At 38.7% G+C, this 16,430-nt stretch overlaps 1 protein-coding gene across 2 annotated transcripts in view; it reads right to left on the bottom strand.

Moving 5' to 3' along the window:
• Nucleotides 1-11,973: 11,973 nt before the first annotated feature.
• Prkd1 (protein kinase D1) overlaps nt 11,974-16,430 on the bottom strand; it is a 308,561-nt gene continuing 304,104 nt past the window's right edge. For both annotated transcript variants that reach the window (XM_048415779.3, XM_048415780.3), the window contains 2 exons: nt 13,773-13,858; nt 11,974-12,964 (listed from right to left, as the gene is read on the bottom strand). In XM_048415779.3, the coding sequence (XP_048271736.3) occupies nt 12,746-12,964; nt 13,773-13,858 (305 nt within the window). In that variant the 3' untranslated portion in view covers nt 11,974-12,745. The remainder of the gene's footprint in view (nt 12,965-13,772; nt 13,859-16,430) is intronic.

Raw genomic sequence — 16,430 nt, 5'->3', positions numbered from 1 at the left:
CTCCTTCCTCAACAGGAAATGAGCTGAACAAGGATATCAGCAATAGACATGCCTTGACACTACAGAAAGAAGCACAGTCAACCCAGGGATATTGACAGCAGGAGAAATGATATTCCCCAGGGTAGAGAACATCAACCAAATGGTCATGTGTAAAATCATACATACAAGTAACATTATATCTACTGAACAGGTTGTATCTAGGGATAATAGTGTGAGTGTATGTGGTGTGCATGTGTGATGATAATTAATGAAAAAAAGAAGCCATTAATTTGAAAGAAAGTAAGGAAGTGTGCATGGAAGAGTTTGGAGGAAGGAAAGGTAATGTGAAAACTATAATTATGCTATATTCTCAAAATATAAAAGATACAATTAAAGGCAAATTCTAAAAAGAAAAAACAAAACAACATAAACCAAAAGCAGGCTGGTCAGATGCTTCAATTTGTAAAGGCACTCAGCTGGCAAACTTGATGACTTGAGTGTGATCCTTGCAATCCACAGGGTAGAAGGAATGAACTGACTTCAATAACTGGCCTCTGACCTTCACACATGGATAGTGGCACAAAAAATTAAATAAGTTTAAAAAAGTAATGTCCTTCTAACCTGTAGCACTAACAACAGTGTGCGCATAAACCCAGACACACAGGCTAATAAACACAATAGACAATTTACAAGGAAACTCACATCTTCGGTCAACTGAAGTTGTGACAAAGTTGATATGAATATACTAAAAGGAAAGGGTTTAAGTAAATTGCGATGGGAAATTTGGATGCTCATATTTTTAAGGGTAAAAATAGATCCCTATCTTTAATAATTTACAAAGCTCAAATCAGATGGGGTACCAGCACTGAGTGGGGAAGTGGGCATGAATCCTATTCCTAACCAAGAAGCTATTTAGAGTTGACACCACTGGCAAAGAGAGAATCAGTTTTCTCCACTATTGTATCTCTGGATATATCAATCACACTCCAGGGTAGGCCCAATGGCCAGTAGTAATTGGCCCACACAAAATGAACTCTGTACTTTGTTTTGGCATTCTTTGGTTTATTGGTCTTTTAGTTGTACATTTTGGTTTTCTTTTTGGTGATTTTTTTTGAGAGACAGAAACAATGAGAGGGTATAGGTAGAAAGGGAGGATTGGAGAAAAAAGATAGATAGATAGATAGATAGATAGATAGATAGATAGATAGATAGACAGATAGACAGATAGATACATGATACATGAATAAATAGGTAGATAATGGATTGATAGATAGATGATGGAGGGATTGATGGATAGATAGATAGATAGATAGATAGATAGATAGATAGATAGATAGATAGATAGATAAAATCCTGTGAATTGCCATAGCATGGCTGGTACACAGAGTTATCATGGGAAGCCAGGCAAGTACTACTTCTTTGTGAAATTCAACAAATTATTCCATAGAAATTGAGAGCTGAAGAGTAGTTATCAGGAGTGTGATGGCCAAACATCATTGCCAGATTGAGTGCACTTGACATAATGTAGAAGATACTTCTCTGGTTGTGTTTAGAAGAGTATCCAGACAGGTAACCAGAAGAGAAGATTCATCACAAATATGGGAGGTACAATCCCATGGGCTGGGGGCTCAGGCTATATCCAAAGGAAAGACAGAGAAAAAGATCTGAGCGTAAGCATTGATTTCTCTCTTCTTCCTGACCACAGAGACACTGTGACCTGCATCCTCACACTCTGCCGTTATGCCTTCCCAGTATAAGTCTTCCTTCCTCAAGCTGCTTTTGTAGGATGTTTGCCACTGCAAAGGGAGAGAAGAAACTAATACATACGGTATCTAAAATCCTGATCATGTGGACAGCGATACTACAGCGGTGGTTATCAGAGGCTATGGAACACGGTGGAAGGAGAATATTGGGAAAAGTTGAGTAATAGATACCAAGTCATCATTAGATTGGACCAAAAAAAATTTGGTGTACTATTCCATAATAGGGTGTTTATAGATAATGACAATGTACTTCAGAAAGCCATGAAGAATAGAAAGAAAAGTCTGATCCAGTCATAAAATAGAACAAAGCTCTATAGTTTTAGTAAAAATGGCTGAAATAGAAATCAACATATTAACTGAATTAAGCTAAACTCAGTAAGACAAATGTCATTTTTCCTCTCATATATATATATTTTATCTATAATAAATAAACAAAACATGGGAATTGAAGAGACACTAATGGAAACAGAGAGGGATTAGTAAGTTGGGAAAGGAGGCAAAAGAGAAAAACAAGTGAATATAATCAAAGTATACTATATACAAATGTGATAATCTCATAACAAAACTTATTATTTTGTATAATGAGTATATATTAATTAATGAAAAGAAATGTGTAATATTGGAAAGGAATACATGAAATCATCTCTATATTCCCATGATTACACATAAAAAACCCAATCGAATCTTCAAAAAGCCAAAGCACATATAAGCACAAAATAGTTGAACATGCAATTTGCCAAAGGTGATAAACTGAGAATAAATATAAAAATGCTTCTCTGCTTTATTAACAATATGAGAGTGCAAGTAAAAGCTACAATGACATATTGTTACACAACAAAGGTTAAAATAAAATTTACAGGGGCAACATCACCTTTCAGGGATAATGCAGAGAATCTAAAAGTTTAGTCTATTGTTAATTTTCATGAAGGTAGTGAAAAATAGTCTTTAAGTTCTTATCAACTAACATGGTTATCTGAGCATGAGCCAAAGAAGGATAACATGAAGGGAAATACCAAAAGTAGACAGGGAAGATCAACAAGGCCACAGCCATATAAAAGAATTACAGACATCTAAGGAAAACTGAGAGTGGAAAGAATATCTTCTTCAGGGAAGAGCATTCTAATTGGCTGTTCAATAAGAAATGATCAGCCCTGAAAACATACACAGAGAACAGTATATAGACTGCATGGATTATTTTTAGGAATAAATATATATATATAATACTATTTATAAATAATAGTATATAATAGTTTAAATATATACATATACATATGCAATAATAATTTTAAGCGAGGCCATGAATTTGAAAAAGGAGCAAGGAGGGACATATGGGAGAGTTTGGAGAGGGAAAATGGAAGTGAAAAATATCCTAATTATATTATAATCTCAAAAATTAAAAGAAAATTTCTCATGGACTTTCTATACTACCAAACAATTTCACTTATGGGTACTTAAAGGACAGAACTGGAAACAATTTTCACAACAAAATCTATACTTATACAATGAAACTATTAATAATCAATCCAAAGTTGGTGGGGGAACCTTAGTTAAGAGTAAACAGACAGATACACCCATGCAATGGAATGTCACTCTGGTAAAATAGTGAGGTAGAGGAACGGAAAGGGTTTACAACGATGAAGGCTTCTGTATATGCTGTCAAGTGCTTACATTAAAGTGCACATTTTAAAACTTAGGGGCATGCACAGCACACCTCTTATGCATGTTAGCCTAAAGATAGTAACAGATTTATATGAATAGCTTACTTCATTTGTTCACAATTTAAGGTGAAACACTTAGAAACAAGCCATTTAATGTATCAATTTTCTGAGCCAAGCTATCTAAGAAGCTGCTTGTATGGCAGTCCTGATAGGATTAATGAGAAGATGTTTGTGAAATGTTTTGAATGCCTTTAAAGAAGTTGCTATGTGAATATAAAGTGTTGTTATCACTACTCAGGCAGTTATTTTTTGCTTCTGCTATGAAGTTTATGATCATCCTCATTTTTCACTTTGTTTTTAATGAATTGTAACAATAAAATGTGGTAGCCAAGTTATAAAATGAAACCATGTGCTAATGAGGCTAAAAATTTGTAATTAGAATTTGAAGTATCCGTCTGTCTAAAGATAATTATTCTAATGATTATTTCTGTATATACACAAGCTACAATCTTCTGAAGTCCAAGTGTAGCTTACTTTGCAGTTTTTCTGCAGAGCATACTTCAAGAACACATGTCCTCTGACATGTTCTTAGCTTAGTTGTAACTCCGAAAGGAAAGACTCGAACAGGAGAGCAAAATTCATGCTGATCATAAAAGAATATACTGTTTACAAACAGTATATTGGATATATAGCCAGATTAATATGGACTTAGAATGACCTTATTAGGAGATATTTAATCTCTCTGAGAACATAACCATAACTTAAAGGTAGTGTGTGAATTTTTGGACCCAATCAAAACTTTTTAATTCTTTTTTTCTTTATCAAGTACAAAATAAAGAATTAGAGTATTCCCATTGTCAAAAACTGCCACTACTTGTTTCAGGACAGAGGGTAAAATTTTTCTGGCCTTTGAGGTCATAATCAAGCTCAGTTTAAGCCAGACTATGTAAATTTCTCTATCTATCTCTCCATTGATGAGCCTTCTTCAGGACCTTTCACTTTGTTCGCATCAAGTTCATTCTTCTGTCTATATTATTATGTAAATCCCCTGTACCCCTGATTCAAAGCAAAGTGGTAAAAAAAAAAGTCTGGAAAGCATTCAGAGATTTTCCATGAGTCTTTCATGCACGGGAGACACTCAGTGAAAACTCACAAGTCATTTAGTGCTAGACTGTTTTCCAGTGTGGGTGCAAAATTAAGTGGAAAAGATACATTTCCTTATTGGAATTTCTCTGAGAAGTGAGATCACTTAGACTACTCACCTTAAATAAAACTCAAAGTCATTTTTTCAGAACAAACCAGTCCCTACAACTCCATAAGAACACGTTCAAAAACAAAACATATAATGATTCTTCCATTTCTGGAATTGTATGTGTGTCTTACTTCAACATGACCTATTTCATCAGTAGAACTGGCATGTCAGAGTCATGCAAATAAACCACCTATATTCAGCCTCCCAGACCAAACATATGACACAAAAGGGACCCACAGAAGGAGGCATTGTTTGTGTTATTTCTCAATAGCACATGTCTGAGAATTAGAAAGAGTACATAGTTGACCACATGATCCAGTCATCTTGCCTTTACCAAATGCTGAAATAAATAAAAATCTCATATTGTGTGGCAGCAGAGATGGCTCAAGCAATCAAAAACATGTCTACTGCTCTTGCAGAGGCTCGGAACTCAGTTCTTACCATTCAAATTGGGTCAAACAAAACCATCTGTAACTCCATCTCCAGGAAATCTGAAATCCTTTCCAGGCCTCCATGAGTAAGAGGTCAAAGAAGTTAACTTGTTTAGTTTATTATCTTAATATAGAAATAAGAAAGGAACTTCATAGAAGTAAAAAAAAATATTCCTAACCCCTGATACCCATTTCTATAGTTCAGTTATCTATGGGATAGCTAGAATTTCATTGGCAAAACACTTGCTGTGGTTTGGATGCTTATACTTCAAAGGCCCATTTGATAAAGATCTGGTTCCAGCACATGATGATAATGAGAGGTGGTGGAAAGTTAAGAGATGGTATGTAGTAGGAACCAATGGATCATTGAAGTCAAGTACTTGAAGAGACACTAGGACCTCAGTTGCTTATTTTCTAAGAGATGGGTAGTTTTGAATTACTGTAAGTCTCTGCATGCCGCCTCCATGATGTGCTCTCTCAAGCTTTAGTAACTTGAATGGGAATACCCACCCCCCCCCCCCAGTGGAATGCTTGGTCCCTAATTTGTGGAATTTAGGAGTTGTGGAGTACAGTTAAGGAAAGCTGCCGAGGTTAAACACATGGCAGGAGAGTCCCTGCATCGAGGCCCAGAGAGGATATTAAGTAAAATTGTGAAGGTGGACCCTCGAATGTGTCAGAGACACCAAGATATTGGAGGTGGCAAAGTCAAGGGACGTCTGCCAGGGCAAACTGCATACAGGGAACCAGCCTAGGAGAGAGACGTATGTTGCAGTCAGCAAAGCAGAAAGGACTGGGAGATGGAATGCCATCGAAGACCTTTGGTATCAGACATAGACTTACAGGGTATGGAGTTTGCTGGGTTTTGCTCTTGCTTTACCCCATGTTTCCACACTACATCCTCTTTCTTCCACTTTGAAGTAATAATGTGTATTCTGTGCCATTGTATGTTGGAAGTCTGTAATTTGATTTTTGTAATCAAAAGGGTGGGCTCCAGGTTAACAAACAGACCCTGTCTCTAAAAATGTGGTAAAGAGTCGTGAGTAAAGACATCTGATGAGAACTTCTGGTCTCTTCACGCACAGGCATGAAGAAACATACCTGAAAATACACACATCCACACAGACCATTCACCACACAAGCACATGTGCATGCACATACACGTACACACAGAGGGAAGATAATGTAGAATAGAAATTCGATATTAGGTAGAAGAATAAGAACAGAGGAATAAGCAAGGAATAAGCAATCTTCAATGTATTGTTTTGATGATGGTAAGAAAGTCAGCTCTGTTAAGCGAAGTGATTTTGTTCCTGAATAACAACCAGAGGCTGTGGTGGTAGAGTATGTCTTGGTTGACACGTGAAAGAATTAGGTCATACAGAACATCTATGAAAAAGCAAGAATGAGACAATAACATATGAGATATTCTGCTGGATCTTCAACATCTCTGTGAAAACAGTGTAACCAGAGAGACAGAAAACAAAGGAGCCACCTGGGATGAAGGAGAACACTAACCCTTGATGCTGAGGTTTTGCTGTGTGAAAACCAACTTCAATGAAGCATTGCACCAACATTACCTGAGATTGGTTCTAAAGTTTGGAAGGTTTATGGAACACACATCACATGCACACACATACACATGTGCACACACATGTACACACTCTGTGTTATAGAAAATTATTTGCTTTTTTGTTTGTTTTAATTTTATTAAAACTAAATCATTTTTTAAAATGAATATTTTGTCAACACATATGAATGCACACCGGATGTGATGCTTGATACCTGTAAAGGTGAGAAAAGGGAGTCGGGTCCTTGGCCTTTCAGTTAGAAATGGTTGTTAGTCACCACGAGGGTGTGGGATGAACTTTGAAGGCTGTTAGTCATTGGCCAATCATCTTTCCAGCCCCTCAGAGAAGCTGTTGAGTCGAAAGTGCAGTTTCCTAAGCTTGAAAAGGAATCTTCTTGCTGAATACTGAGAGCATCTCCTATTCTGTTACCTATCCTTTCCCCGAAATACCTCACTCGTCTTAGATACAGTATCTTGTTATATGGCCTGCTAGGTTCTCTGGCAGAAAGAGCTGGGACAGAGTCAGACACGCTGGACTCTCACTCGGGAGTTTGTCAAGCAGGATCTTGTTTAATGGTATCAAACAGAGACTTATAAAGGATTGTGACAGGGTGGAGAAGCTTGGGATGAGTTAAGGCAGACTAAAGAATGAGGGCCAATAATGTGCTACCATGCTAGTGGTGGCTGGGCGGAGGTGGGTCTAGGTAGGGTAGCCAGAGACAGGTCTCCAAACTCTAACTAGGCTCAGGGAATTACACTAGGCCTTATGCCAACTTAAGTTAAGCTCAGGAAATGACATTTGGGCCTCATGCCCAGGCCTAATGAGACCCAACATCTCCCCTTTTGTTTTTGTCATGGCAGTGGAAGACATGGTCCCCGCCTTAGGTTGTCTCCCATATGGAGATCTCACCCATCACTGAATACCATGTATCTCACTTATGAAGAAATCACTAAGTGCCATGGTACCTCATTTATTAAGAACCTATTGCATGACCTGCCTTAAATTGTCCCATCTTGACTGAGATCATACTCGTCACTGGTCAAGTGGTGGGTGGAAGAGGGGACAATTACATGAGGATTACCAGAGATAATACGAGAGACCCAGACTCCTGAGTGGCCACCCTATGATAGTATACCTTAACCTGATGTCATTTAATAGCCTCCAATCTTTGGTAAATAAACTGTGTAGACAAGAAAAGAAAATTATTTGCATACATATGCACATTTCAGACATTCAGAGCCTGTGAGAAAATGGATTAAATGTAAATTTAGAGTTAGACTTCATCCTCAAAAAGAGCATTAAAGTTTAACAACATGATAATTTGATAGTTTATCATAATAAAATTGAAGAACTTTGGAAACTGGCCAATGTCATACAACAAATTCTAAAGCATTTATCCAGGGAAATCTACTAAATGTCGTCAAAACAATAGGGCTATGTAACTCCGTGTTTGTTCCACTCTCTAAAGCCCTTTGCTTCTGCTCACAGTTGTTTCAATGGGTAGACCCAGGTTAGGGTAATGACTCTGTCATGATGAAGAGAACTGGCTCGAAAACAACCGTGGAGAGCCAATGCTGCGGTCCTTCCATGGAAGGATCAGACTGGAGAAAAGTTCCCATACAACCCAAGTGGCTGGAGGCCATGTTCCTGTATAAAGCTGCGTGCTGCTCCAGCGTGCTTCTGGTTCTATGCTATTCCCACTCCCTGGCTTCATGAATGACCTCACATACACAGACACTAAAAATAGCCAGGGGAAATGTATAAACTGCCTGAACTCAACCCATGTAACACTGTAAAACAGCATGTTTAGGCTGTCTAAAGCTATGCTATATAAGATGATAATAACATAAAGGAAGGCAGAAGGGGCATCTACAAGGGGACAAAGTTTGTATATTTTGCTAGAGTTGGGTAACTATTAATTTGAAATGGATAATAGTTAAAGGCACATGTTAAAATCAGTAAATCAATCACTAATAACTAAAAGAAACAGCAAAACCACAACAGAGGAGCCAAAAGGTTTAAAAAAATGTATCCAGCAAGAAAAGAGAAAGTAAAGAGAAACAGAAAGAAAAAGAGACACTGAACAAATTGCAAAAGGGTGTTAGGAGTTGGCATCAAGACAGTTGAGCTGAGAAACTGTTTCCAGTAAAGTGAAAAGTTGTTCCCTTGGCAACTACAGGTAGCCGGAACCTTAGTGTGTCTTCGGTAAAGTAGAGTTCTGTTTCTCAAGTCATGTATGAGCAAAGGTTGTGAAAAATGTGATTAGTTCATAGAAAGCCAATGTAGTATTGACTGATAATGCATGGGGAAGGGGGTACTGTCGTTCTTAAATCTGTGCACTCAATACACACATTCAATGGACAGTTCACTACGTGTTTCTCAAAATATCTGCCTTTGAGTACTTCTTTTTTATTTTTATTTTTATTTTTTTATTAATTTATAAAAGTTTCCACTTCCGCCCCTCCTCCCAATACCCTCCCATTCCCCCCACTCCCTCTCCTCCTCCCTCTCCAGGCCTAAGAGCAGTCAGTGTTTCTAGCCCTGTGGGAAATTCAAGTTCCTCCCCCCTCCCTCCAGGTCTAGGAAGGTGAGCATCCAAACTGACTAGGATCCCAAAAATCCAGAACATGCAGAGGAAACAAGTCCCAGAGAATAGACGTAACTAAAGCAACACTGATAAAAAAATTTCTCTCAGGATGCTTCTCTTGCTCATGACAAAGCAAGAGCACTGGTAGGCTCTGTGGTAGATCACAATAGTCAGAGCCCAGCATTATGGTCTTACTGCTGGGCTGATGATGGGGCTGCTTAAGAACATCTGACTGTGACAAACACACTTGTCACAAACTTCTTTGTGTTTGGCAAAGGGTATAAAACTGTTTGTTGCCTTCTTGTAGTAAACATATACTGACCTGTTCCTGTTGATATCATAACATATAATATGGGTTTTTAAAATATGGATTATTTTACTGACAGTAATGAGCGCTGATTCACAGAAACAGGCTTTACAGCATCCAGATACAAAGATAGTTGGCAAGGATAACGTGAACTTCTGATCCTTTTGCCTTCATCTCCCAGTGTTTGGATTACAGGTATGTACCACTGTGTGTGATGTTGGGGATCATACCCACGACTTCATGCATAATAGGTAATGACTCTACCAACTGAGCTATACCTGATGTGCTTAGGGAACTTGATAGCCAAACATCTAAATGGTAATTTACCCTTTAGAAATCTTTACTTAACACTGAACATCTAAGCCCAAGCCAAAGACTCATTCTGAACTCTTAAATTCCACATTTAATCACTAACAAAGACCACCGATTCCATCTCCCAGAATCTCTTACATGGTGTGCCTCTTTCCCATCTTCCTGCTTACTATGGCTTTGTGCAGCTATCACTGGCTCCTGAAACCCAGTCTGCGTGCTGCTGGTAAGGTGAACTTGATGATGTGTGGATAGTTTTCTGATATTAAAATTATATAAACTTTAATGCCTTAAAACAGTAAAGAAGAGCCTCTCAATCCAGATCAAGCCACACCGCTCATACTGGATTACCTCCCCAGTTCTCAGTGGTACCCTCTCCTGCATGTAGAAATATCCCTTTAATCTTCCTGACCTCTGTCATGTTTCTTCTGTGCAGTCTGGTAGAACTGCAAGTAGAAAAGAAAGACACCTGCTGGATTTTCAAGTCATGCTCAAACATCACCCCACCGTTTTCCTTCCTCCAAGCTAAAGGCTGTCACACTGCACACCTTTATCTACAATTTTCTAAAGGTCTCACCAATTGATTCATTTCCATTGAAAAGTCAGGAATCCTGTCTGAAGAGGCATGCCTTATTCACATCCAAAAATTGTACAAAGTACTGCACAGAAGAGAAATTCAGTAAATACTTGCTGTAGGAGTCATGCACTTCTCTGGAGTTTTATTATTTATGCTAGGTTCCGTTTTCAAATCAACAAAAATCAAGGATCTTTCATGGTATGTGGGACATACTGTCATAGTTTTGTACACTACAGCCATCTTAAGGAAGTTACTGGCAAAATTTTAAACTGTGGCTTATAAAAGGCAGATACATATTTAATGTAAAACACCTAATTTAAATAATGATTTTCCAGTGTGTATTATGCACAAAATGAGGTTTTATTCCTTTCCTCTTCTTGAATTTACCTACTAATCTTTCGTTATAGAAAAGGTGCTGCTCATGTTCCTATAGCACCCACTGTATTCTTTGTCAACATGTTCTAGACTGTTAACCTAATGATATATGCATATGCTTCTGCATGCAGTCACTAGGACACGAGCGCACATGCATGCACAAACACAGAGACAACACACACAATCTATATCCCATACTACCCCCAAAGCAGATTTAGATAATAAAATTTCTAGACATATTTGTTCAAAATTCAGTAATAACATAGGGATTGAACACTGGACAGATTAAATATTCTTGTTTCATTCCACAAAGTTGAAATTGTCCAGTCTCAACACCCTGATTTATTCAAGTGCATTCAACACTTATTCTTTGAAACATTAATTACATGTATTTTTTTCTATCATATACTATGTCACTGTCATCTCTGGGAAAGGAAAACACCCCACATAGCCTAACTCCGTGCACCTGTAAGTCTGGCCAGCACAGTTATCCTTTTCTTCTCTAGCCGTATGACATTGTTTGAGTGAAAGTTCTTATGGATTTTTCTCCAGTTTTTGTTGTTTATTTCAAAACCATCTTCCTTATATCTCATGAAAATAAACCTGAGCAAGTCTTCAAATCAGTCTCTGGTTTATGATCTGCTGAGAAACTATATTGAGACTGCAATTTGCAGTATGTCTAATTTTGTCTCCAGGCTCCTGTTTGGCTCCATTCATTTTTCTCCTGACACCTCCTTTCTAACTATGTTAGGGGACATGCAAAGCATAAATGCTTCTCTATAAGCAGAAGAGATGGCTCAGCAGTTAAGAGCCTGGGTTTCTATTCCCAACACACACACAGAGGCTCACAATTCCCAACATTCACACAATGGCTCACAGCCACCTGTAACTACTGTTACAAGTATCTGATACCCTCTTCTGATATATCTCCACAGGGACCAGGCACACACATGGAGAACAGACATACGTGCAAGGCAAACATTCATACAATAAGAGTAAATAATGATATAAAATTAAAAAGAAAAGAAATGTCTCTCTACACTTTGATGCGCACTGGGTAAATGTTAGACATGCCATGTTTCTCCTGCTATTTGAGCAGACACATCTATACCTCATTGTCCTGAGAATAGGGGGCTGCAGGTAAAAATAATTTGATTAGATTGACACTAATTTTGAGAAGAATATTTATTTCTTATCATTGAAAAAAAATACACAAAAGGCCAACAGTTGCTGAGTTGCTGGTTTTCCATAATACAGCTGCTATTTTAAGAAAAGAAGAAATGCATCTGGTTTGTATAGCAGTTTACATTCTAAGGCATTTAGGCTTGGAGCAATAGCTCCACTTATTGAGGTGCACTAACTGGAATTTAAATACACCAAGGCACACCAGACGGGCAGAGGATTTGAAACCATACAGTAGAACTGTTTTCATGTGACCCGATTTTAAGACTTTATATGCCATACCCCCATCTTTCATCACCCCGCACCCATGCATTTTGAGTTGTTCACAGAACACCAGCAAATTATCTACTCCTCAAGAGTTTGCTTATAACACCACCATCGATGGGGCACACCAAACACAATGATGTCATGGATAGATGCTGCCTCTTACCAAAATGAGGCTCCGGTAGGAAAAACACTGATTTGCGAAGAAGGCGCAGAGGAGACAGGTTTAATGCATTAAATATAACATAAATCATCCACAATAACAAGTTTAGTGTTTCTGGGAACTTTTGTTAATACAACACAGTTGGTCACACAAAATACAAATGCTTCTGTTGATTTGTCTTGGCAACTCAGATACATCAACAGTGCTAACAGCTTAACAGCTTTGTTCTCATCTGACAGAAAATAATGGCAGTTCTGCAAGGCAAATGTTAAACCTGACCGTATGTATTTATTAATTCCACAGTGTTTTGACAGATGAGAGGGGATGCAATCAGAGGATGCTGACACGCTCACTGAGGGCTTTCATCTCTCTCTCCTCAGCCTCAGGACTGTCGCTGGGGCGAGTGCTCAGACTGATCAGGTGTGCAGGGTACTGCCGGCCCTGCTCACCCGCATACTGCTCCCACCTCGAGTCGTCGCTTTCGTGGGTAATATAGCGTTCTCCAATCTTGCATTCCAGCTCCCGCAAATCTAACCAGGTCTGATAGTCCTGAAGAAGAAATTCGGAAATATCACCACAGAGATCAATGAAACTCGACGGGCCTTCCTATGCTGTCGTCCTTCCAGGCTGGGAGGTGACCTTTCCTCTCTGTTCTGACAGTGCAGCCCTGTTCACCACGTACGAGCACCAAGGCCTTCCTATTTGCTTAACCTTAGAGCATGCATGCTGCTTGCAAGGTGCTGTGGCTCCAAGTGAGGATAATTAATGCTTGTAGTCAAGCAATTAGGAATGTTGACATTGCTTTGCAGTTTAATGGCTATAAGTAATCTTTCGGTATTTCAGAATATCATTTTCTAAATGTTAAAACTCAATGTGAAAATAGCAAATATTTAAAAGAGAACACAGAGCACACATCCATACACTTTGCGCTTGCCTTATATTCATATCCATGCATACTACATGAACTTGAAATACAGCTTCGAAATGAGAAGCATGAAAGGGCAGATGGGCATCTACTGGGACAGTCATCAGGACTATGCATACAGATGCATTTCAAATCTGGTCCTCTGAGTTCTGTAATGACCTTGGTGTTTTTGAGGGACGGGCAGGGAGAGCTCTGTGCATGTGTTTTCTACATGTGTGTGTCTTCATCACATTTTCCTGGTACAAAGACAGAGAAAGATTTCGACACGCTAAACTGTAATTAAATCCCAAGAAATCACACACATTTGGGAAAAAATAATGCTAGGATAATTACACCTGTACATACATGACAAAAGATTTCTACAGTTAATATCAAAATCTAGTAAATAAATGGAAACACAACCAAGTAGGAAAATCCATGGATGACTTTTACCTGTAGCCAAGGGTGACTCAAGGTTTTATCCACACTGTAGCGCTTCCTCATTTTCACTTGCAGCAAATTATTGATAAGATCAATGGCTGAAAATTAATCATCATTAAAAATAGTTAACAATTATGGAATTAATATATAATTCGCTTAGAGCCTCTAGCGCTTCTGCTATCACACAGATGTAAATATGTTACATATTACACATGTAATGGCACAGTGGTAATAATAAACCTGAACTTGAGAATTCTAAACTTCAGTCTTTACTTTCTTTTGAGTAAGAAAGGTAAATGAAGTTAGAATTAATGGGCGGAATATTCAAATCTACTGCACAATGTGAATTTTTAATTTGTGTACTCTAATTTTTTTCAGTGTAGGAATTTTATTTTAATATATGGAATTTTAAATGTCTTATGTAAATATGATAAGACTACTATTCAGAAGACAAAATTGCTCATTTTGTTATAAAATGCATCCAATACTTGAATACATATAAAGAGAATTGCAGGTTTTACTTAGCTGGGTGTGGTAGGTCTAGAGGCTGAGGTAGCAGAATTGGTAAAAATTCAAGGCTTGACAAAGTTAGAGTATAAGACTCCATTCTTAAACAAATACAAAAGAAAAGAAAAGATAAAGAAGTAGATTAAACTGTAGATACATGGATATAATTTACTCTAGAAAAAATATAGCAAAGAAAAATAGTTCCAACATTGTATTGTCCATCAAGTTTTCCTTTGGTTCTAATATTTGCAGTGTTCTGTGTATAGCCTACACGGAAGGGCTATACAATCAACAATAACGTTTTGACTAGGGAAATGAAATGCATCAGCATACATCTGCCTAAGAAGCCCACCTTGGCTAGGGTACCTGGGGAAGCAGGATACTTAGCACAATTTCAGAGTCCAAGCGCATGTTTTCTGTGAGCTTTAGAAAGTATAGTTCTCTCACTGTACAGTGTGTTGGGCATGAGCTTTAAACATCCATTCATACGATTTACTCACTGGTGAGTAAAGTGCTCCTTCCATTCTGGCTGCTGTGAAGTCACAGAGTAAAAATGGAGGAGAAGGGGTGAAGGGGAGAGCCCGTGTGCTACGGCAAGCATGTGGCAGCATTACACCTCCCCAAGCACTGCAGGGCATAAATACACGTTATTAATTCACTCATTCTGCTTTGAATTCTGTAATTAGTTAGGTGGGAGTACAGTAACTCGACAAAGGGTCTGGTTTGTGCCCAAATGGGCCCCAGCAGTGAACCACACGGCCTAATGGATAAGGAGAGACCTGGCAGAGGAGAAACGAGAGAGTCTACAGGGAAATGGAAAATGTGAAGATGGAAAAATTGTTCTGAATGGAGCACATGATCCCCGGCCTGCCTGCCACAGTCTCCTTGGGGCCTGAATAAGCACAGAAAATCAACGAGGTACTTCTAACAGGAAACACTTTAGGCTGCAAGGAGGAAAGTAGCAGGTATGTGTGGAACTGATGTATTCTTGTGGCTCTTAAGAAAAATAAGTTCATTTCTGATTTTGAGGGCATTGCTTATTCATCACTGCTGTGGGGACTTGCAGACAATTTCATTAATCACGTTCCGTACAATGGAGCATCAATTGCATGATGCAAAATGCCTTTCAATAAATCCATTACTTATTATTAATGGCCAGTTTTATTTACACAAGGCATTCTTAATAAGACCTAGAAGTAAAAGACTGTATTCCTAAAACTGTTTAATCCATGGAATGAAGTTTGGATCTCTGATTTTTTAGTTATTTCAAGACAAAATTTCTCTGTAGCTTTGGTGCATATCCAGGAACTAGCTCTTGTCGACCAGGCTGGTCTCAAACTCACAGAGATCTGCCTGTCTCTGCCTCCTGAATGCTGGGATTAAAGTTGTGCACTACCACCATCCCGCTTTGATCTCTATTTTTTTTTATTAATTTATACAAATTTCCACTTCCTCCCCTCCTCCCAATACCCTCCCACTCCCCCCTTCCTCTGCTCCTCCCTGTCCAGCTAAGAGCAGTCAGGGTTTCCTGCCCTGTGGGAAGTTCAAGTTCCTCCCCCCTCTCTCCAGGTCTAGGAAGGTGAGCATCCAAACAGACTAGGATCCCAAAAAGCCAGTACATGCAGAAGAAACAAGACCCAGTGCCATTATCAATGGCTTCTCAGACAGTCCCCATATCAGCCACATTCAGAGAATCCGGTTTGATCACGTGCTCGTTCAGTCCCAGTCCAGCTGGGCTTGGTGAGCTCTCATTAGATCAGTCCCCTTGTATCAGTGAGTGAACGCAGCCCTCGCAGTCCTGACTTCCTTGTTCATGTTCTCCCTCCTTCTGCTCCTCTTTTGGACTTTGGGGGCTCAGCACTATTTGTAATAGCCAGAAGCTGGAAACAACCTAGGTGCCCCTCAGTAGAAGAACGGTTAAAAAAGGTGTGGAACATATACACATTAGAGTTTTATTCAGCGGTAAAAAACAATGACATCTTGAATTTTGCATGCAAATGGATGGAAATAGAAAACGCTTTACTGAGTGAGGTAACCCAGACACAAAAAGAGGAATATGGTATGTACTCACTCATAAGTGGATTCTAGCCATAATTAAAGGTCTTTGAGTGTATAATTCGTGATCCTAGAGAAGCTAAATAAGAAGGTGAACCTGAAGAAAAT

The sequence above is a fragment of the Myodes glareolus genome, chromosome 11 (genome assembly GCF_982192425.1).
Source record: "Myodes glareolus chromosome 11, mMyoGla1.1, whole genome shotgun sequence".
Taxonomy (NCBI): Eukaryota; Metazoa; Chordata; class Mammalia; order Rodentia; family Cricetidae; genus Myodes; species Myodes glareolus.
Note: the sequence above shows the minus strand (reverse complement) of the source record. Positions and strands in the feature narration are given on the sequence as shown.